General features: G+C 41.5%; 2 protein-coding genes and 1 pseudogene across 2 annotated transcripts in view; 1 reads left to right on the top strand and 2 right to left on the bottom strand.

Moving 5' to 3' along the window:
* The window catches only part of LOC147333943 (CD276 antigen-like), a 185,386-nt gene extending 171,427 nt beyond the window's left edge, over positions 1 to 13,959 (bottom strand). Inside the window, exons 1-4 of the mRNA XM_086286480.1 lie at positions 13,899 to 13,959; positions 12,410 to 12,748; positions 12,009 to 12,203; positions 8,764 to 9,099 (exon numbers count right to left, since the gene is read on the bottom strand). Of these exons, the coding sequence (XP_086142606.1) occupies positions 8,764 to 9,099; positions 12,009 to 12,203; positions 12,410 to 12,748; positions 13,899 to 13,959 (931 nt within the window). The remainder of the gene's footprint in view (positions 1 to 8,763; positions 9,100 to 12,008; positions 12,204 to 12,409; positions 12,749 to 13,898) is intronic.
* Positions 1 to 23,375, top strand: part of LOC147333941 (cell adhesion molecule CEACAM5-like) — a 129,454-nt gene that overhangs the window by 32,844 nt on the left and 73,235 nt on the right. The window lies entirely within an intron of this gene.
* LOC147333944 (E3 SUMO-protein ligase ZBED1-like) lies at positions 761 to 1,618 on the bottom strand (annotated as a pseudogene).

Genomic DNA, 23,375 nt, shown 5'->3' with positions numbered 1-23,375 from the left:
GGAACTCAAGAAATTCATACTTCGCCAAAATAATCAGTAATAACAAAAATAATCCCAAGGTCCTCTTTTCCACCATAGATCATTTATTTAACCCTGATTTTAAAAGCTCAAAGAAGCCCCACAGACTCGCTCTGTGAGCAGTTTGCAGACCACTTCAGGGGAAAGATCAGCGCCATCAGATCTGATATTTTATCTAATCGCGATATGTTTGTTAACACATCTGAGGGCTCGATTGTACCTGAGGAGACACTGGACAGCTTTGTCCTGGTTAATGCTGAGAACCTTCAGAAAGTTTTCTCCACAGTGAGACCCACCACATGTCTTTTACTACATCCACCATCTCCTGCTTACATATTTCTGAAAACATCTTAGTGGTGTGGCAGCTGTCGAGTGAGCCAGCCCTGCAAACCCTGTGGATGGACGATGCAGTGGACAGCAGGAGGAAGCATCCTGATCCTGATACACAGACCATCCTGTGTGATTCTCCACTCGCCAACCAGAAAAGACAAACCTCAGGTGTCAGTTGCAGCAGCCCATCCACGCCTCTGGCAGATTCAGCAACACTGCCAGAGGCTTCCTGTAATCTATTACAGTTGTTAAAGAAACAGTCCAGGAACAGGTCACTCAGGTTAATCCTGTGTGTTCAACTGTAAATATTGTTTTTTTTATTACCTTTAAATATCGTTGTTTTGATAGAAATATTCCTGTTTAATTGTTATTTTCTGTGTGTGTGTTCAATCACGTTCATCACATGAAGTAGTTATGCATTGCAGTGGAGGAATGTTAGCATTTCTACGTGCTCAGCAGTCAGACTTGCCCTTTTTTTTGGTGACAATGTTTCCAGCAACTGAAAAAAGCCTTTCAGATGGTGTTGATGTGGCAGCTACAGCCAGATATGATTTGGCTAAAGTAGCCAGTGTGGGGAATATTGTTGCATTATTCTTCCACCATGTAAGGGGGTCATTATCCCTTGGAATAGGGGCTTCCCCAAAATACAGCAGTACTTCTTTCCTCACGGCCTCATTTTCTCCATCCCCACCCTGGTCAGTGTTTTCATTACAATCTTCCTCCTCAGAATCTGTACCCAACAAAGTGTCCAAAAAACTATCTTCTTTGTTGGGGGACTTGCTGAGGCTTCCTGTCCCACATGTTCCTGCTGTAGCTGTGATCTCTGCTCCCTTTTGAGATCAAGTGCCTCCCTCTGTACTCTTACTTGCAGTTTCAGAGCATCTTCTGGAGAAAGGAATTTCTGTTTACAAAAATGTGGATCGAGGGCAGCAGCAATAAGTGACACATTTTTCCCATCTTCTTGAAATGCAGATACTTCTGGCTGCCACCTATACAAGATTTCCTCTTCTGCACAGTTCTGGAAAGAGTTCATTGCAGCAGAATCAAATGATTTGTTTTGGGTGGATTTCAGCAGGATGAACAGAAAATGTGACATAAGACTGAGAACATTAGTGATTTGCTCATAAGGCTTGAGCACCTCCTTCAATTCATCCAGAAGAATCCACTGATCATTTTTCAGATCTAGGTACTGTTTCCCACGCTGTGTTACTTCTGGATCTGAAAGCATCGCAACCACTGACCATTTCTGTTCCAAAAGACGTTCAATCATGCAGTTTGCTTCTGCTTAAGTTTGGTGCTAGCTGGCTCACTTTTCCTGATGTGCTTTACAAGGCCCCGTGCAGCTGATAGTGCCTTATCAATCTTGGGGTCTTTCAGTGCATGGTTTACAACCAGTTGCAGTGTATACCCGGCACACCGATAGGACACCACTCCAAACTTCTCTTTCAGGATGTGGAGGGCTGCGACTATGTTACTTGCATTATCATGCAGAATGACAAGGACATTATGCAAGGAAATGTGGAATTTTTCTGCCACCTTCTCCACCCAGGAGGCAAGGTTTTCTGCAGTGTGGCGCTCTTCAACTGGCAGTGTTGCTAAATTGAAGGAGAGAAGATCCCAATTGTCATTAATGAAATGAATCAGAATCAGAATACTTTATTGATCCCTGGGGGAAATTATTTTTTTGTTACAGTGCTCCATTATAAACCAACATTAACAAGACAGACAATACGCTAACTAAGAATGACAAGTTACCCCTAAGTAGGACTCTGTGACCAGACTTGTCCAAGCATCAGTGGTAAGGGAGATTTTGGATGTGGCCTTTTTTAGTTGATTCCTTAGTTTCTCTACTGATGTTTCATACTTTCTCTCCATCATGCTTGTAAAATGATGCCTAGAGGGCAGAGTGTAACCTGGTTGGAAAGTGGTCAGCATTCCCTCACCCTCACAAATAAAAAACACCTAAACAGCAGCTGCTATATGTTACTGCAAAGCAGCATAAATGAGTTTTGCATTTACGGAGGTTGGGTGTTTATCTCTGTCTATGAGTGAGTGTATGCCTACTTGGGGGGTGTCTGGATGAATTAAAGGGTAAAAACCAGCATTAGTAAAAAAAAGTTGAAAACTTACGGTGGTTTGTCCTTTTCAGAAGCTGCTCCTGGATGCCGTCGTTTGAGGTGCTGGTGCATAGCCGTCGTGCTTTTACGATAGGCTATTTCCACCTTACAAAGCCAGCAAACGACTGAATCACTTCCTTTTTGGTTAAAATATCCCCTATGCATTATATTATATCCTATATACTGTAGAACTGCGTGTTTGGGTGGAGTGGTTTAAGTCGACTGCGACTGCCTCACTCATGTTGCCGCTACTCGCTGCCGCCATGTCTGTTTTGAAAGTGACGCATCGACGCAGATTTTTTTACATCGACGTATTTTACCCGTCGACGTAATCGATTATGTCAACGCGTTGTCCCAGCCCTAGTTGGATGATCTGTCTGCTTGTGATGTGTGATACCACTGATTTCCTTTCCGATCCGATACCAAGTAATATTCAGGGTGGTATCGACGATACTGATCAGATACCGATACTTTGCACAAAAACTTATTTTATTTATTGTATCTCAAGTTACAGCATCATAATGATTACAGGACAGATTTCTTGTTCTTATCACTTAATAATGCAGAGTTCATCATATAGAAATAAAAAAACTTAAGTTGTGCCTATTTGAACACGTTGCCTGCCTGCAGCACTAAAGGACTCCATGAGAGACGTCTGTCTCGCCCTAGCAGCACCTGTCTCTCTCCTCCTCTTCAGTTCGTCTCAACATACGCTCGTCATATTCTGCGATATGATTTACTCTGAGATGTTTGACAAGGTTAGTGATGTTGCCACAACCATACATGCCAACCCTCCCGATTTTTCCGGGAGTATACCGAATTTCAGTGCCCCTCCCGAAAATCTCCTGGAGCCACCATTCTCCCGAATTTCTCCACAACAATGGCTGAGTGTAATTGTGCGGACGTATTTTACCTCCACAAATAGCCGAGACGTGGTTTGTGATACATGTGGCAAAAAAGTTCTCCAAGAGTGAGGTGTTGTGGCCATACTAGGGAGACATTCAAAAGGGCTGTTTTGGGGTGATAAATAAATTTTACATTGTTTATTTATCAGATAAAATACGTTAAATATCACCGTTATTATTGGCCAGCCCAGAAACAGCGGGGGTGTCCAAATTCAGAGGCTGCTTCCACCTGAGGACCCGGCCTTCGCGGTCTAAAGAAAGCCGGGTAGTACGTCACGACCCAGAAAGAGAAATAAGAGCAATATTAAAACTAAGTCGCTGCTGCCATTGTTGGAAACTGGAATTGGCTGGGCCGCGCTATGAATTCTGCAATCTGGTTTTTCAATTTTGTTGTCTGGGTGGAAAATCGGAGTGCGTGCGCACCAAGGGGCTGCGAGACATTTATACAGCCGTATTTCGCACGTGACTATGAAAGGCGGAAGAGGAAGTAGTTCCTTTGAATGTAGACAATCCGAGTGTTATAGTTTCTTTCCACTGTGTTCCTGTTAATGATAAACTACAAATTTACCCTAAATGACTAAAATATCGATATTTTAATGTGAGAATCGATTCTAGAACATAAATGGAAGGAATCGATATTTCAGGATTGATCCGCACATCACTACTGTCTGCTGTCACTGGGTGGTGCTGAGGTCTGAATCTGAGGGCAGCTCCTGTAATCACAAAGAGAACAGAACCATCAAACTCAAATATAAAGTTTATCTCTCAAATCTGAAATAAAGCTGATCCTTCTCTGTCCTCGTACACTTCAAGTTCAAAAGCATTTTCCCTTTCCATTTCACAATCAATTCTACCCCAGGTCAAAAATATGTCTAGGAAACTTTCCCTAATATAATATTATTTATAAATACACCCGTCTAGCACTTGCACAAGTGCATGGAGGCAGGACCTCACAGCAGAAGCATACGCCATAATGTGTTGTACATTATTATATGTAATGTGGTATTTTTCAATTATTGTATTTACCAACATCAAGAAGTCACAGGCAAAGAAAGGCCACACCATGGTGCATGTTTGAACAAGGAGAGTTTACTGGTCAAGATTATTTATTAAACAAATAAACCACGTTTTTTTTAACCCCCCGGAAATACACGTTCAAAGCAACACAACAGCGGCCCAATATCAGACAGAATTCCACTCTGTAGAGTGAGCAATCTTAATGAAGCAGTTGGTTTTATTTTGTGGATTCAAGCTGCTCTTCATATTTTTGACCACCAGATGTCACCAGAGAGGATTGTATTGAAAAGCTTCGAGTAATGAACCTTTTTTCAATACAAGCTTCAGTGCCTCAGAAAGCTTCATTTGGCCATCACTGGTGTCAGGGCTCTGTGTGTGGGCAGGCGGAGAGGAGGATCCAAACGAAGGACTCAGACACTAACTTGAAACTCAAAAACCTCAGCTTTATTGTTGGTACGAAAACAAAACATGAAGTGAACACTGACTACGGAGACCAGAAACACACAGGCATAATCTGATGGTACGACGCGACATCAAGCACGGGAAAAAACAGGGCTTATATACACAGGGTAGTGATGAGGGAATGGGCAACAGGAGGGAGACACAGCTGGGAGAGATCAGGGCTAACGAGACAGGGGGAACAAAGCTGCACACACTAACATAAGACAAAGACTTTCACAATAAAACAGGAAACATGATTTACAACTCAGAGACACGGACTCAACACAGAGAGACAGAAAATGACACATGGAACTGAACTATACATGAAACCACAATTCCTAAAACATGGATAACACAAACATGAAACTCTAATAATAATCATCACAACCACAACAAGAGAACAAGAAAACAATCCATGATGCAAAACTAAACCAAAACACAATAAACTCAAAATACAGAACCGTGACAAACTGTCAGAATTCTGTAGAGTCTATAGCGTCGGAGTGTCTGGATCAGATGGTCTGATCAGACTGAGAAAAATGTCTGAGTTTCGGTCTGTGTCAACACTCAGGTTGATGAGGCTGTTGGTTCATTTTCTCTGACTCACTCCTCAGAGCTCGACATGAGTGACGTCCTGTCCAGAGCTGTGACAATGGTTTTCTGATCTGAAAGAGGAAACAACAGGAAACATCCAGCAGGTCACCAGTGACCCACTGAGGGGGAATTTTAGCCTCATGCTAAACATGCAAAGTGTCAGAAACTTCACACATAGACAAAATGAATTCATATTAGAGAAATTTTATTAACATGTAAACCAGTTTGATCTCTGATATAAACACAATTTGGTTTATAACTTTCACCTGTCAAGCAGACTGACACAGTTACAGCAGACATCTGTGATACTATTAGTGCCGATCCTACACTTTAAACACATTTCATTGCAATGTGCTAACTTGCATATGACAAATAAAACTGAAAACTGAAACTTAGGTTTTATTGTTTTTATAATAGCAGAGAACTTGAGTCAAAACCTGAGTGTAAATGTGATCAGATGAAGTGTGAGGTTGTGAGAAAGTCTCTGACTGCATTCATAGATGTGTCCTTTCAGCTGCTCGCTCTGATCCAACCTTTGGTCTCTAAGAAGAGGCTTCAGGGAGACGTTTGCTACGTTGGACTGTAGGACCATCAGAAATGTGTGCAGTAACAAAACAGGCAGCACTGAAAGCAGCTCTAAGTGTTTGTGTTGTTCAATGATTTGTGCACAACAACAACAATGGGACCTCTCTCATCCATCAGTCACCATGTGGACATTTTTCTGACACACTTTGAAGCTGATGGACGTTTTGTGTCTGCACTAAGTACGTTTTCAGCAGCTATGGCACCGGCAGGATTCACTTTCACAGACTCACAAGCACCAGCTTCACCCCTCACCCCCCCTGAAGCTGTAGGCTTTAACATTGAGTTTCCCCACACATGTGTTGGGTAAGTTACTTTAAAATAGTAACTTAGTTACATTACTTGTTACTTCTCTCAAAAGTAACTCAGTTACTTCAAGTTACTCGTTACTTTCAAAGTAACTAGTTACTAGGGAAAGTAACTTTGGTTTTACTCAGAATTCTCTTGTTAATGTGTTGCTTCCATAACTTTGCCAGTCTTCTAGCTTGCTTACTTGCCACAAGTGCACTGTGCCACCTACCAATAGACAGGAAAAGATAATGTGCATATTTCCACGAGAGAAATCCCACACCTGGACCATCATTGACTGCTGCCATGATTCTAGCCTACGTCACAGAGTCATGTGCGCCTTTTACATCCAACACAAAAACTGCAGTCGTGGTGCTTTCGATTGTACTCAGAACTCGGAAATTCTGCCTTCTGAATAGGAAGATGTAGGTAACACCAGACTGCAGATGAGCTGCATACATGGCTGGACTGGGAGAAAAAAATCGGCCCGGGCATTTTGACTAGAGACCGGCCGCCATTATAGGAAAAATCATAAAGCCTTTGAATGAAAACAAACGCTGTTGTGACAGTGATGTACACTGTTTTGATGGTATATATGCATCAATCTATCAATCGTTTGTTGCAAGATTCAGATAATTATTTTTTAAAAGCTAGACATTTTAAATGTTAATGCCCTACCTGCCCCCCTGGCAAAACTTTGCTAGACCCGCACCTGCACAGTTACCAGCTGTCAGCTACCTAAAAAAGGATTCTGGTGTTATTTGTCTCTCAGAAACAGTTCATAACTTCAACTCATTCATGTCACCTAAAAGGTAAACCTGTTTCTCCATCACAGCTCTGATGATCCAGTAAGGACATCTCCTGGTTTCATCTTCATGTTTCCCTCTCACCAGATAACCAAACCATATCATGACCAGCAGCTTTTTTGCAGCTGTGGCTCCAGCAAACATCAGCTGATACTAGAAATTAATATTAAATTAATTCTAACAACAGCTGATCAAGCTTAAACGTGCTGATGTTGTTTAGCGAGACATCCGCTGGTTTCCTCTTTCGGCGCAAAGTGGGCGATAAACAAACAAGAGAGCCGATCAGCTGATCATTGATCAGTTTTCATGATTGAAGTAGAAACGGGAGAGGGAGGGGGGAGAATGAGAGAAGAAGAGGCAGCTGTGCAGCAAAGACACAGAATAACTCCAGCTTTGTGTCTTTTTCATTGTAGCTGAATTACGGGACAAACTCTGTTCCTTTTCACCTCAATAAGAAACGCGTAATATTTTCTCTGAATACCAGACGGGACGGTTGACAACTCTAATAACTTATGAACAAAATAAAGTTCAACATCATTAACTTCATAGCACCACCCAGCTGTATAGAAACTCCATCATGCTAGCTAGCACGCAGTACGGAAAAAATCAGAATAAAGAAAATAAACTCCACCTAAACTTGGTTTATATCTGACCCAGAGAGACTGCAGGTCATAACTTCTTACCTGAAGTTCAGTTCACACTTGGACCGGCGGCCGCCTCGGGTCTCTTTTCCTTCTGCGTCCCCTTTCTCCAGCCCGAGAATGTGTTGCTTTCTCTCATCCACCTGCTGGCCTCCACCACTTGATAATGTTACTGAATCTGTGGAAGCTCCGCGAAAGCCACCACACGAAGTAACGAGTAACGAGCCTATCTAAATCCCAGTAACGACTAACGCGTTCCTGATTTTGGCATAATAACTAGTTACCGTGCTCGTTACTACAATAATAACGTAGTTACTGTAACGCGCTACTTAATAACGCGTTAGTCCCAACACTGATATTTAGAGAGCAAGAGAAGAAGAGACGGATTCATAAATGTCTCCAAAAGTTGATTCTGTTCATCTGGACGAAGCATTTTGTGGGAGAAACGTTTCGTCACTCATCCAAGTGACTTCTTCAGTCTCAGCTGACTGCAGGTTTCAATCTTATAAACAGTACATTTGCATAATGACTGAAACCAGCCCACTGAAGGAACAATGGGCTGCAGGTCAGTTCCTTAATCTTAATTATGCAAATTCTCATGACATTGATCAACAACCACTGATCAATGGCCATGAGTACCATTCACAGAGAGTTGGGGAATGGCTGCAATCACAGCATTGTAAGATAGTGAAAGATGTACCCTTAGACCCCCTCCTCGATTCAGAGATGGTCTTTCCCTTTTCATGTAAATGGCCTCCTTGACTCCGCTCAAATGTACAGAATCAATCTTTGGAGATTTATTTACCTTGATGATTGAGAATGCAACAAGAAGATTCCTAAATGTTTCTGCTCTAACCAAACAATGCTGCTCTACAACTCTAGACTACCAGCCACAAAGACAACAGCTGGAGAAACATCTGTCTACCTCTGACATCCACCAGCTCATCCATACAACAAACAAACATCGACAACCAGGAAGCAGCTTCACCTCTGATCACACACACACTCAACTCTACTCACTCACCTGGAGGATCAACAACACTCAGACTGATTTTGATGATCTTCCACGAGTGTGTTTCTGCCATGAAGACACCACACATAACATGACACTCATATGTTCCAGCATCATTAATCGTCACATCCTTCAGAATCAATGACACGTCTCCATCCTTCATCTGCAGATCCACCCGGTTCTTAAAAGATGGATGCTGGTCATCTGGATCAAAGTGACCGTCACGGTACAAAAGCACATATTCTCCCAGGTCAGCTCTGCTCCACTTTACACCTCCGATCTTGTTGTTTGGAGCTCGACATGTCAGAGTGACGTCCTGTCCAGACTCAGCTGTGATGATCTTTGGGTCTGAAAGAGGAAACAACACAGAGCAGAGAGGTTAAAGGTCAAAGTACAATTATGATCAGAATGATTGACTTTGTATTTTTAAATTCCATTTCCCTCTAATGTCAAAGGAAATAAACAAAATATTTAAAGTGCTAGAACAACTTTAAGAACTATGTCAATCTCAATTGCAGGAGTTAAATTATGGAACAGTCTAACAGAAGAAATAAAAGACAGTCAAAACATAAAACAGTTTAAAGTAAAATATAAAAACCTAATTTTAAATAAGTATAAGAATGAAGAAAACGGGGTTAACCCAGGACGGTAATGTTGCTGGTAATGGTGTTGCGGTTCTTTTTTGGATTTTTTTTTGTTTTGGTTTGTTGTTTTTCCATAACTTGTGTATCTGCAAATATACACATTCTGTATTTTTCATATGAAAGAAACTATACTGTGGTGGGGCTTGCTAATTTCTTGTTTTTGATTTATGTATGTTTTGTTTTGTTTTACTTCATATCTTTCATATGTTGTTTGTTTAATTTAAGACAAAAAAAATTAAATGAATGAGAGGTAAAACTTGAGGGGGTAGGGACAAATAAGTAAATACTCCTTTTCAAACAAATATAATGAATGATATTTTGTAATGATTGTGAAGGCACATGTTTGAAATGTTTGAAATAAAAATGAACTGAACTGAACTGAACAGTTTTTAGTCATGTTGGATTTAATGAACCTCTGAACATCCAGCAGGTCACCAGTGACCCACTGAGGGGGAATTTTAGCCTCATGCTAAACATGCAAAGTGTCATGTGGGATTATAATATTATTTTATGCCATGTTAGACCCCTAATTAAAGGTTGTGAATTATTATGTAGTTTTAGTTTGCATTATTCTCCTGAATTAGAAGGTGATAACTATTGCATTAGTTAAACTGATTTGCATTACATTAGCCTGCTGATTTAGTGTGAATGAAGGATATTGTTTATGATGCATTATACTGCTGAATTATAAGAAATACTGTTTGCAGAAAGTCATCGCCTTATTTGTCTGATTAGAAGAGAACAGAACATGCTGGAGTTTTCTGCCCCATCTCAGCAGGAGCAGATAGACGGGGAGCCAAGGTCGTAGCTTAGGCGCTGTGTGAGAGAAAGCATGTGAATGTTTAGGCTTTTATGATAAGGTGGAGACACCAGAGGCTATAAGAGTTTGATCAATGCTCCACCATTTTGATATCTGATGCTGTCTGCATACGGTGTCCATCTCCCACGCGTGTGATCATTAAAATCATTGTTTGACTCAACCCGGCTGGACCAGTGTTGTTATTGTGGTTTTTCCTCTTGTCTCCATCCCCAATATTTGAATCCGTAACAGTCAGAAACTACAAGCCAGAGTAATGTGTTAGTGAGCTGTGTCGGACAAACAGTCAGAGTCGTCTCTCTCACCAACCTGGTTAAATCACCATGGTAACGTAGGAATATTTAGCTGATGTAGAGTTCAGAAATGTGTTATCATAGAAAGTAGAATTATTGTAGAGACATTGTTTGTAGAGTAATAAAGGCCTCATTGTGTTGTGAATTTAGCAGTAGATTTTAGAGGGCTTCTCCCCCATTGAGTGGAAATTCCCCAGAGGATGTAAGGTGGGGGTTTATGACCTCTAGGAAGATATCTTCACCCACAGTGTTTTAACTGTCACGCACACACATCCACACGCACACTCACTCATGTGCACTCACACATACACACAGGTATGCGTACACAGTCACACACGAGCACTCACATAGACACGAGGGAACGTGCACATGTAGGCATTCACGTGCTCGTGCACATACACACAGACAGAGTTTGCAGCACACCGTAGAGGGGGTTTTATGATGGGGTCACTTCTATAAAGCTGACTGTAACTAACAAAGGGGTGAAGATTTTGCAGAGGGACACCCGCCTCATCTTCCCTTCTAGAAGTGCATGCTTAAATAAAGATGAATGAAGATGAATAAAGATTTTGTGAAAATGACTACTGAGTCCGGTGCCATCTCTGGATGCTCGAGGAATAAAAAGAACCGGGGTAAAACTGATTTCTCAACAGTAACGTATGCTGAACACATGTAAATATGGAGCTGAACATTATTTATGTTTGTTCTTTAACAAAAGTTCAATAAAAAGTTTCAGAGTATCAGGATCAGACAGAAATCTCTGAGTGTGCAGCTCCATAAATCTGCAGTTTGATAACAATCATAACACTGTGAGCTGTAAAACACCATCAGCTGTATTTAATGAGAAGATGATGAAACCTACTGAGTGTAAAAATAAGCAGCATCAGTTAAAGAGAGGGTTGTTATACACACTTTGTTTTTCTTCCAGTCTGCTGCATTCAACACACACAAAGTTCATAGAAACATGAAAGAGCTCAGTTTGACTTGGACAACATTTCTACATCCAAACTGAGTCAAAGCTCGTTCATTTGTAACTGATCGATGATCCTGAACACAAGCAGGCAGATTATTGATCGTCTATAATCCACAGACCTTCATCTGCACTCAGATCATCACACAGCGTTTGTGTTCTCACTTCATTCATTGTGTGTAGCAGCTGATCTCAGGTCTGTGTTGTTCATCTCTCACAGAACAAGTTCTTACAATCAGCTGAACCTGAAGCTCCAACACAAAAACACTCACTGACTCTGAGATCAGAAATTCATGTGTGTTTGTAACACAGTTTGACTTTGTGTCAGTAAATCTCATGAACAGCCTGAAGATGAATAAACTGTAGTTCAGAGTCACTGACAGACAGCACAGACACACACTGTTGGTCTGAGTCTGAACATGATGATCATCAGAGAAATAACATCAGACTCTGAACATCCAGCTTTCTACAGCGTCTGCTGGATGTTCACCATCATTTATTTATCTTTCTTTGTGTTTGTTCATCTGACTCACATTCAGGCTGAAGATGCTCTGCTACATGTGGATCAGCAGGATTCAGATTACATCTCCTGTAGATCAGGATACCAACAGCAGCAGCAACAAGAAGAAGAACTGCAGAAACTGACAGACCAACTTTCAGTCCAGTAGATAGATCCTTCTTCCCTCGATCTTTGTCATCTTCATCCTTCTCTTGTTCTCTTGTCTGACCTGCAGGTGAGAAACAGGTGTCAGCTGTCAGGTAGGTGATGAGTGAAGAACAGAACAGAATCCATTTGCTCTTCAAACTGCTGTCAGACATTATCTACTGCACTCTGATCACATCACTCAGACCAGCTGCTTTCTACAAAGTCTCATCAACAACCAGGAAGCAGCTTCACCTCTGATCACACACACACTCAACTCTACTCACTCACCTGGAGGATCAACAACAGTCAGGTTGGTGCTGATGATTAGAGTCATAGGTCCTCCCACTCGCTGGACAACACGACACTCGTATGTTCCAGCATCATTAATCGTCACATCCTTCAGAATCAAAGACACGTCTCCATCCTTCATCTGTCTGTCCTGCAGATCCACCCGGTTCTTAAAAGATGGATGCTGCTCATCTGGTTCAAAACGCCCATCCCGGTAAACAAACACACATTTATCTCCCAGGTCAGCTCTGCTCCACTCTAAAATAATGTTGTTGTTGTTTGGAGCTCGACATGTCAGAGTGACGTCCTGTCCAGACTCAGCTGTGATGATCTTTGGGTCTGAAAGAGGAAACAGCACAGAGCAGAGAGGTTAAAGGTCAAAGTACAACTGTTCTTCTACAGCAGCCAATCAGAAACACACAATAAAAGATTGTCTTCTGTTATTAGATGATGATCTTTGATTGTGTTTCTTCTTGTGTCCCTTCAGGCGTCACCACAGCGAGTCTTCTCCTCCTCCTCACCTGATCCCGAGCATCTTCATCAGGGCTGATTTGTGACAGAAGGACAGCAGCAAGAGTGAAAGGGAAGGTTTGAAGATGGCAGTGAGCTGCTGTCATGTTTGCTTTGGAGACTCTGACACAAAGACGGGAGGCCGAGCTGAACATGTTCAGATTTTCATTGAGAGCAGAATGGACGAGATTATGAACGAGTTCATCAGAGGGAAGCTCAGGCTGAGACGTTTGGAGACAAAGTTCATGAGCAAAGACTGAGACGGATGAAAAACATCATCTGAAAAACAAATCTTTGGTTTTAGAATCTGTTAGTTTGATAAAATGTTGTTGATGGACGAGTTCATTGAGACTCTGGATGTCTGTCAGACTGAGTCACTGCTTTTTATTGTAACAGCTGTACTGATGCTCCTGAATCTGGCCTCTGACACAAACCTCCAAACAGTAAGAATGAAAAAAGAATAAAACTATTAAAACTCTTCAAGCAATAAATAATCAAACCTGAAAAAGAAGAAAATCATCTGGAAACTAAACTGAACTAAACACAAAAAGTCCAAATGGAATAAAAACTCAAACTAATGAGAAAAAACTACAATAACTCTGTTCCACAAACAACAACATGTGCTGATAATAAGTGAACAACATGTGTGAGAGAAAGCAGCCTCTCATTATAAGACACTGTGAGTCTCTGCATGCTGCCTTTATGGAGCTACAGCTGTTTGTATACACTGAACAAAAAGCTTTGTAGCTGCATCCTGACTCCTGACACTACAACACATCACACTGACACACAAATTACACTTCTTTGTGTCTGTGCTGCAAACTGCACCAACACACAGACTCCACCCAGCTTTGTGTCGATCGCAACACTGAATGAGTAACAAACTACTTCTTAGAGAAATATAATCAGCATGTAAACCAGACTGAGACTCTTTATCTCAGAAATAAACTCAGTTTAGTTTCTATCAGTTAAATCTCACCTGCAGAGACGAACAGGACAAACATCAGCGTGGAGCAGAGCGACGCAGTTACAGCAGACATGTCCGTGTTCTCTGTTTCTGCTCATCTGACTCTTAGTTTGTCCTAAATGTCTGAGTCTGTTGGTGTTTTCACTCAATATCTGAACCTGAGATTAAACCTGAACACATCAGATTAAATTTAAGGTTTAAATAAAGATCAAAATTTGTTCTTCAACGATTTGCTCGATCTCAAAATGTCCGACTCGTTAAGCCACGACCACGACCACGTGAACAACAGGTCACGTGGAATATTGTTCCACGTGACCTGTTGTTCAGCTGCGTGTTCAAACTCAACTCTTCAATCTCAGATTCAACACCTGATACAGAAGAAGAAGAAGTCGTGTTGGTTCGACGTTTGATATGTTGGACCAATAAAATGTGAATTTTCTAGAAATTTCATGTTTCAGGGTTTACAGGGTTAACATACAGTAGAAATTGAATAACATTTTAAATTTTGTCTCAATTGTTTTTGAAACAGTTTTTCTGTTCAAACATTTTTGTTGGTGGAAGCTAACTGAACTGTAACCATGACAACTGAAACTTTGTTGACTTTGTTGAACCATGAAGGGCTCTAATGATGCAGTACATTCATCGTTAGTGGAAGTGAGCAGCATGCAGTGTATTGTGGACACAGTCACTGGTGGGGATGTTCAGTGGTGAGTCTGTGTTTTTGTGTTCTGTTCCTTTTGTGAAACACATGATCAAAGAGTTTATGAGAGGCTGTGTTTGTCCACAGTCACAACCTCAGCACATGTGATTGGATCAGTAATGGCAGCTTTGAGTCTCACATGGTTGGTGTTTCATGGGTGGCTGGAGTCACAGTTTTACTCCAATGTTAAAAAAAAACTTTAAATACTCTTCATAGTATAAATAACATATATAAATATTAAGATGTTCTCCCAAACTCAAGGAACGTTCTTTTCTCTGATTGTGCATGAAAACAGGAAGTTATGTCAAAGTGAAACTAAAATCCTGTCTGTTTTTAAATCAGTTTGTTTATGTAACATCAGCTGATCGAAACTTCAGATGAAGCTTATCAAAGAAACAAAACAGAAACAATAAGAGAAGAGGAATCTGTGATGTCAGAGGTGGTGTACTCAGAAACAGTGGACCTTTGTGTTCATGGGAGGAAGTGTGACTGAGTAAATTTCCTCCAGCTGAAATGAGTTAAGTTCAGCTTTAATGTGTTATTCTGTTTTACACTTTGGTGACTTTACACACTTTATGTTCTACAAACTAAACATGTGAAGAGCTCATGATCCTGTTAGCGTCTCTGGGTCTGTTCCCACTGTTCTGTTTCTTGGACTTGGATCTAGGTTGTGTTTTGACAAGTGAGTTCTCTTATAAAGTGAGACACACAGAGACCGAGTTCCAAAGCATACACAGATTTCTATGCGAGGCAAATTTCTCTCCATGTGTGAACCTGCAGGTAAAACAGAGGCAAAGCTGTTCCTATGAAATGAAACTGAAAGCCTCGAATTGGATTTGTTCCCCTTAATTACAAACATCTCCATTTAGAAACTGGATTTTGTGTTTTCTTTGTTTGATATTTAAATCTGTTTGATCTTGTGGTATCATAAAGAATTATTTGTTTATATAAATATATTTGTTTGCGTATGCATAGCGGTTATTAATTACAAGTACAGACATCTGAAGTTCATGTTATTCATCTGAAGAACACACAGAATGAGTGTGATAATAGTGTGTTGCTATACTGGTAATGCCAGGTGAGGCAGCATCGGTGCTGCGTTACGTGAATGTCCTGTACAAAGGTGGAAGAAGAGAGTGTCCTGTAGGAGGCAGTGAATGGACACTGGTGTTGTGAACATGTGACTAAAAAGAAGGTTCAGTAAAACAAGTAGCAACAATATTCCTGTGTGTTCCTGTGTCAGTGATTTCATTTTGGTTTTTGAAGACGCAACAGATCTGAAACATTTAAGTTTCAGCACCTAACTTTTTTTCTTAGGTGTATCAACACAAAAATTAGGTGCAACCAAATTTTTCAACCAAATTTTTTTTAACACTGCAGCTGTAGATGTTCACTTTTTAAAAAATACATGCATAATGCAAAATGCTGCAGCAAAAGTCCTGACAGGGACTAGAAAGAGAGAGCATATTTCTCCTGTTTTGGCTTCCCTTCATTGGCTTCCTGTTAAATCCAGAATTCAAAATCCTGCTCCTCACATACAAGGTCTTAAATAATCAGGCCCCATCTTATCTTAATGACCTTGTAGTACCATATCACCCTATTAGAGCACTTCGCTCTCGCTCTGCAGGCCTACTTGTTGTTCCTCGAGTATTTAAAAGTAGAATGGGAGGGAGAGCCTTCAGTTTTCAGGCCCCTCTTCTGTGGAACCAGCTTCCAGTTTGGATTCGGGAGACAGACACTATCTCTACTTTTAAGATATAGGCTTAAAACTTTCCTTTTTGCTAAAGCATATAGTTAGGGCTGGACCAGGTGACCCTGAATCCTCCCTTAGTTATGCTGCAATAGATGTAGGCTGCCGGGGATTCCCATGATGCATTGAGTTTTTCCTTTCCTTTATGTTTATGTAAGTTGCAGCTGGAAGGTGATCATTGGTTGGAGAGTGAATGGGGACGACTACAAGACAGGTTGTTCCTACCTATGCCGCATTTCCAATCAGGCTGTGTTTACTTGTGTGATGAAGTTTATGCATCTAGAAGAGCTAAATTAGTTTTTTGTAGAAATTATTAATATTGTTAGTTATTAGTTAGTTGGTTATTAGATGCAGCTCCAGCCAGAGAATCCCCCGCCCTCTCCTCCCTGTGCTGCAAGCAGCAGGCGCACCTCGCAAACGGAGGGCGTCCTTACTCCCAGCAAATGGCCGATAGAAAACCGATTGGTGCCTGTGCCATTCCCAATATGCGCTGGCTAATGTCGGGGCAGCGTGAGTACGAGCAATTTTTTATTTTTATTTTTTTTGCCAATGCCCGTGATGCCGGCCCCCACCACGATGCCGCCCCGGGCAACCGCCCATGTCGCCTGTATCAAAAACTGTGTGTAACGTTGGTACCCAGTCTGGATTTGTGTGATTCATTTCATAGGCAGGCTTCCCTACAGTTGTGCGAAAGAATTAGCGAATCGTTACATAGCACGTATGTCTGCACAGTCACTTAATTCTATGTTTGTTCGCAATTTCTACAACCTCCGAGAGCCCCAACGATAATATTATTAAGCTATAAAGAGTGATATGAACATATATAGAACTTACCGGAGTGAAAATGTCTGGAGCACCAACAGATATCTTTTCATTCTTTCCCAACCTGGAAGCAACATGAGCAGCTCGTGTATCGGATGTTACCAAACTCAGGCGTCTAGCCTGGATAGCAGCTGTGAGACGAGCTGACGTGCAGTTCTCTTCCATCTCCAAATATCTGTTGGTGCTCCAGACATTTTCATTCCGGTAAGTTCTAAATATGTTCATATCACTCTTTATAACCTATTAGTTTTATTTTCTATGCGCTCTGAGCTCATAGCAAATTAGAACAAACATCCTACTGAGTGATTTTGCAGAACTACCTTCTATTTATGGAGTTGCTAATTATTTGGCATTATTGCAGCAAACCAGCCTATGAAATGGATGAAACATCATGACTGAGTTCCAGCGCTACTCAAGGGACCTGCTTCAAACAAACCACCATGCCAATCAGATTACTTCTTCCATGTGAGGGTGAAGAGGTGACCCTCCTGGATAAGATGGTGAAGGTTTGCTGCGTTTGGTGAACAGTGTGATAATAAAACCAGGGAAGAATGAAACCTGCTCCTGTTAAATGTTCTTAAGTCTTGTGCTGTATAAATAGCGGTATTTTTTTTCAAAAGATACAGTAAATAAAGTAATGTTAGTAGTGGGTGATACCATGTAAACACTCATGGTTTTGTGTAAACATTTTGTCATTTGTAAACTATAAATGACATGGATTCTACACTGTAACTGATGTGATGTTCTATAAAGTGGTTTTAATAAAAAAAAAAAGAGGCAAAAATTAGTTTGTTTCTTTATTCAACTTTTGAACAGTGGGACTCAGTCAGTACATATTCAGTAAATGCAAATTATTTACACGGCAGTGCACTACAGGCATAAATCTAGACCCCTAGATAAAACATTATGGGTCATTCCCACAACCCACAGCTTTACTGTGTTCCAGCAAAGTATCCAATAGCAGTGACAACTGCTCCAAAGTGTCATGGTCCGCGGCCCGGCGTCCGAGGTGCTGATGGGATGCCCACGCCCACGGGCGTGGCTGTTAACTCCACACCTGCACCCCATCCCAGGCGATCATCAGGTGGACTATTTGATCCAGCCCAGCCTGCTGCTCCACGCCAGTCCGTAGTCGTCTCACAGCGGTAACGTACACCTGCGGGAAAGCGATTGTGAAAACTCATCTGTCTGAACTAGTGCTAATCCTGTCCTGTGCACTCAGATAACAACTCGGCGTGTTTTTTGAGCCACCTGCCCGTCTGGAATTTGGATCGCCTTCAGTACTCGCCACCTCGACTTTCCTGGAGCTCCCCCGCGGACCCTCACCCTCCCTCCGGCTCCCACGGCCCCGCTGTCATCGTAAGACTCATACTCTTCCCCCACGTATGCTGCTATTCCCGCGCCCCAATAATTCTTGTCCTTTTTCTGTTGCAGCCTCCCACAGTCCCGTTTTCGGCGTTCCTGCGCGACTCATCTCCCGGTCCCTTGGTTTCTCTAGTTTCACGCGTGTTTTCCTTCTACCCTCCCGGGACACCTTCAGTTAAAATAAAGTTTATTTTCTCGTACTCCTGTGTGTGTTGGCTCTGCTTCTGGGTCCAGCTTGTGCGCTGAACTTCGGTTCATGACACAAAGTAGCAGGTGGGATTTTTCTTTTTTGAGGACGGCTCCTTTTACCTGTCACTACAGATGGTCTGTTTATGTTTTGATCAAGAGCCTTTTTTTGGGCAGCTGAAGAGGAGAAGTCTGTCTTATGGCCAACCTCTGGCTGTATCTTGGTCACATTACCCAGCAAAACCCAGTATGCAGGTTCATCTATGTTAAGTCTAATTGTTGAATGTTGCCATTGTGTTTCTTAAATTTGTACAGTCTTAGTTTAAGCAGTAGGATCAAAGCCATTCCTTTGATCCTGACCACCTCTCCAACCACTCTGTGCTGGGGGAGGTTTTATTGTAGATACATCCTAACTGAAAGATCTGTTTCTTTTGATGTAAGCTTCCTGGGTTTATGACCCTTTGGTCAGCAGGAGGTCTGACACACACATTCTCACATAACACACACACACACACACACACACGTTCTTACAGAAGTTCACACATATACATAAAATGCTTTGTCTTAGAACCAAGGGGGCGTGGCTTTGTTCTGACGTGTTTTGTGTGAACTGTCTCTCAATAAAAGGTAGCAGGAGGAGGTCAGATCTGGGGGTCATTTTCGTGGTGGACACAGACGAGGCCTCCCTTGCGCAAGTGATCGATCGACTGTCTTGTTTTCTTCATGATGAATAAGTCTCTAGAATTAGCGGGGCTTGTGGAAACACAGACCCAACAATCTGTAACAGTCCTTGTGCCACGGATCAACACTGTTGCTTCTACATTAAACAGAAGAGCAGCGACATGGGTGCAGGTCTCCACGACTCCAGCCTTACAGGTGCAGTGGGCGGCTTCAACCTTCCCTGTGATGCTCACAGTGACCCATGGCTGCAATGCTGGTTCATTCAGTCTTTGAGAGTGCAGGACCTGAAACACAGACAAAGTTCATTTAAAGACAAGAACTATGAGCCAAGGCCGACATAAATGTGTTTAATCTACTTTATCATAAATGTAACAAAGTGTTTAGAAAGTTAGCACATACATGTAATTTTTCATTTCTTTATGTGTCCATCTATAGAACGCTGCATGTTATAGTGTAAATCTGCCTGTTCTGTCAGAAACCTGCCTGCAGAAAATGAACCTAAAGTATGTAATGCAAGGATGTCATCACTTTAGAGATGGAGAAAGCATAAAGTGACAATTATGAATCACTTAATATGATAAGGAGATTCTGCAGGTCATTAATCAAAGTATAAAACTAAAATAAAATGTATTTTTAGTGACACAAGATACAAACATGGAAGCAAGATGTATAATTAGGATTATTTATAATAAATATGAATAGTGCAATTTCTTTAACCATAAAGAATAACAATCCTTCAGGACAATGTCACATCAATGCACTGAACTCACCATGTTATCCCTCTAACAGCCTCCACATGTTCTCACTGTAATTTCCTCTCATGAATGAATTTATGCTGCACTAATGTGAATGTTTGCAGGGAAATCAAACGCGTTTCACTCGCAGTACTCGAGCTGACTTACCTTTGTTTGAATGACGACTTGTACGCGCTGACTCCACAGACAAGGTACGAAAATATGTCAGGCTACGTCAGTAGCGGTTGGTCTTCAGGGTTTCTACTCCACGGCCGTATTTCATACGGGTCCACATTTCCAATGCACGCTATTTTCTGCAAGTACCGCTGCTTCGCCTCTGGACGCAATCGGTCTCTATACAGTTCACTCTCTTTTGAGCTGCTTTTAAGCATCTTGTAATCGTCGTTCCAACACTGTGTGTTTGTGTGTGCCCTATAGGGCTTTAGAGTTGATGTCACGCCGCAGTGCATTGTGGGATCGCGGTGCCATGTTAGAAAGCCACAAATCAAAACAAACACACTGTTGGAAGCAGGTCTGCCAGAACCATGCTTAAAATCAGCACAAAAGACAAAGAGACTGCTTGCGCCTGGATGCCAAGAGACGTTAGGCTGTTTGTTCTAATTTTCTATGATCTCAGCGCATTGAAAATAAAACTAAAAGCCTATAAAGAGCAATACGAATTTCTTTAGAACTTATCGGAATGAAAATGTGGAGAACACACCAACAAAAAATGATGACAGAGAACTCGATATCAGCTCGTCTCACCGCTGCTCTCCAAGCCTGACATCTTCGTTTGGTAACATCAGATACATGAGATCCCTCACGTTGCTTCCAGGAGGGGAAACGGTAAAAATAGAGCCCGTTTTCCAGCTTATTTCTTTCCCTATCGTGCGATCTAACACTGCAATCGACAACACAGCAAGTACAAGCCATAGCTGATGTTTCCATCTGCTTTCGCTCCTGTAGCCCTTTGTTTGGCCTACTAACATGGCGGCTCGACCAAAAATCGTGACCACGCCTCCTCCCATGACATCACGCTCTAAAGCCCTATCGAGCTGGTGGGTAAGAGACGTCTCCAAAAACATCAGCGGACTTTTGCAAATATGTGATGTCTTGATAAACCAGATATTTGAAATTTACACGACTACTTTCTCACCTGAAAATATGTTAAAAGTTTATTTTGTGACCAAGAAAGATTAATAAAAGTAATTTTAAACCTTAGTAGCGGCTGCCAGTGTTGGAAACTGAAATTGGCTGGGCCACGCTTTGAATTCTGGGATATGGTGGGCCACGAAGGACACACCCAACTCATCCTTCAAATTCGGGGAAGTGAAGGACGCATTTGAAGGAGTCTATGAATTGGGACAGCCTTCGTCGCCTGACTGTAACTTAATCGGCCTTCAAATGCAGCCTCCGGTGGATGCAGCCGACGTTTTGGGACACAGCTGCTGAGAGTGCCAGCAACACATAGCGAGCAGGTCCACAGAGATCTGAGCAAGAGCAAATGCAAAAACTGAGCGATATGGGCTGTTATTGTGTGTGTATATGGATAATAGCAAACACTGAAATACATTTTTTGCACACAGCCATGAATTTTCTTTGCTCAAAATAAATCTCTCCTAAAAATGCAACACATATTTATTTATTTTTTTTTTTTTTACGTGCGCTCAAATGTTTCATGTGCCCTCAGAATAGTGGTACAAAAATAACACTGTACTGCACAGCAAAAGGAGGACGGTCACGTGACTGCAGTTAACCTCTCTGCCACCAGGTGTCATTGCTGGGCTTTACAGACCTGAGTACATACAGGAGGGTCTAAGTTTGAGCTTTTTATTCATTTTTACAGCATTTTTGATCCCTCATTAGTTCATAAAGTACAGATACAAAGAATAAAACATTTTGAAACAACTACAAAATAAAAGATTATGACACATAAAATAACAAAAACAAATAATAATTAAAATTAAAATTATCATAAGAAAGGAAATAGACTTTAGAAACACTGAAATTTCTAAAGACTCCACTGAATCAGGGTCAGATGTGTGTGAAGGTCCAAGATGTTTGCTGGATGCGAATTATCATGTGCAATGCTCCAGTTTGACCACACGGGGGCAGTGCTGTTACACACTCAAACTGTAGGACATAATAACAGTGTTGGAGTGTGAAAGTAAATCAGCTTTTCTCTCAGTGTTTCCAGATGATGACCATGATTTCTGATGACATCAAATTGTTTGTGTGTCTGTTGTCACAGCAGCAGCAGCCATCAGTGACAGCAGCACACAAAAGCAACACAACAGCAGGTTGTATGTTTGTCACACTTAAATGTTTCAGATCAAATACAAAATGAAGATTGTAAATGGAGGCGTTTGTTATTAAGGGAACAAATCCAAAGCTACATCTTCCTGATCTGAAACATGTAAGTGTGACAAATATACAAGGAACAGAAAATCAGTTTGAACAGCTGTAATCAAACTGTCAACCTTTTTTAATAAACAGTCCGAAAGTCCGAAAACACCAATGAGGTGAAGGAAAGGTCACTAGGAGAACTGATAAGGAGTTAGGAAATAACAGAGCCGTGTGCTGAGAATGACCTTACACTCTGTCTCATTAACAACGTGATGCTGGATGTCCACAGGGTTAAAACTACAATGACCAGAAGATGGACTACAAAACGTGCATCTTACTTTTCCACAGTGTGTTCTGACCCTGCTGTTTGAAAAATACGTGTTCACAACAAAGGTTGAAATTTTAAAGAAGATTTAGGGTCAGATTTACTAACATGTGCAGCAGCATCACATCTGTATCTGTAAGAGTTTCACTGACAGGACAAAAAACTTAAACGAGTCACACAGATGTGAATTACAAAGACTGTTTTACTGTAACTGCAGGAAGTGAAACTATCCTTCCTCATGCCCATTTGCCTGTGGCAGTTGCTGCTGGGAGGTTATTACTGGGAGGGAGATGTTATCAGAGTCATCAGAGCTGTCAAAACAGCACCAAAACTTTGTCTCTGTCAGTGAACTGGAATGAGCTGGATCTGAAACAAAGGCAGCTGTTACTGTGTTAGATTCTGTCTGCATGTTGAAACATCTTATTAAAAGTAAAGATGTGCACATACAGACACGTATCACAGTGACGCTGAGGATCCTCAGAGTCCTCTGAGGGATTTCCTCATCTTTCATGTTGTCTGTTTGAATTCAAGCACTATTGTCTATAACTGAGCCTCAAACAGCCTCAAACAACCAGAGCCT

This window comes from Aulonocara sp. 'chitande type north' Nkhata Bay, linkage group LG3 (genome assembly GCF_057382095.1).
Source record: "Aulonocara sp. 'chitande type north' Nkhata Bay isolate Kocher_YH1m ecotype deep benthic linkage group LG3, A_spYH_male_GT1.1, whole genome shotgun sequence".
Taxonomy (NCBI): domain Eukaryota; kingdom Metazoa; phylum Chordata; class Actinopteri; order Cichliformes; family Cichlidae; genus Aulonocara; species Aulonocara sp. 'chitande type north' Nkhata Bay.
The sequence above is the reverse complement of the archived record's forward strand: the minus strand, read 5'-3'. Positions and strand labels throughout refer to the sequence as shown.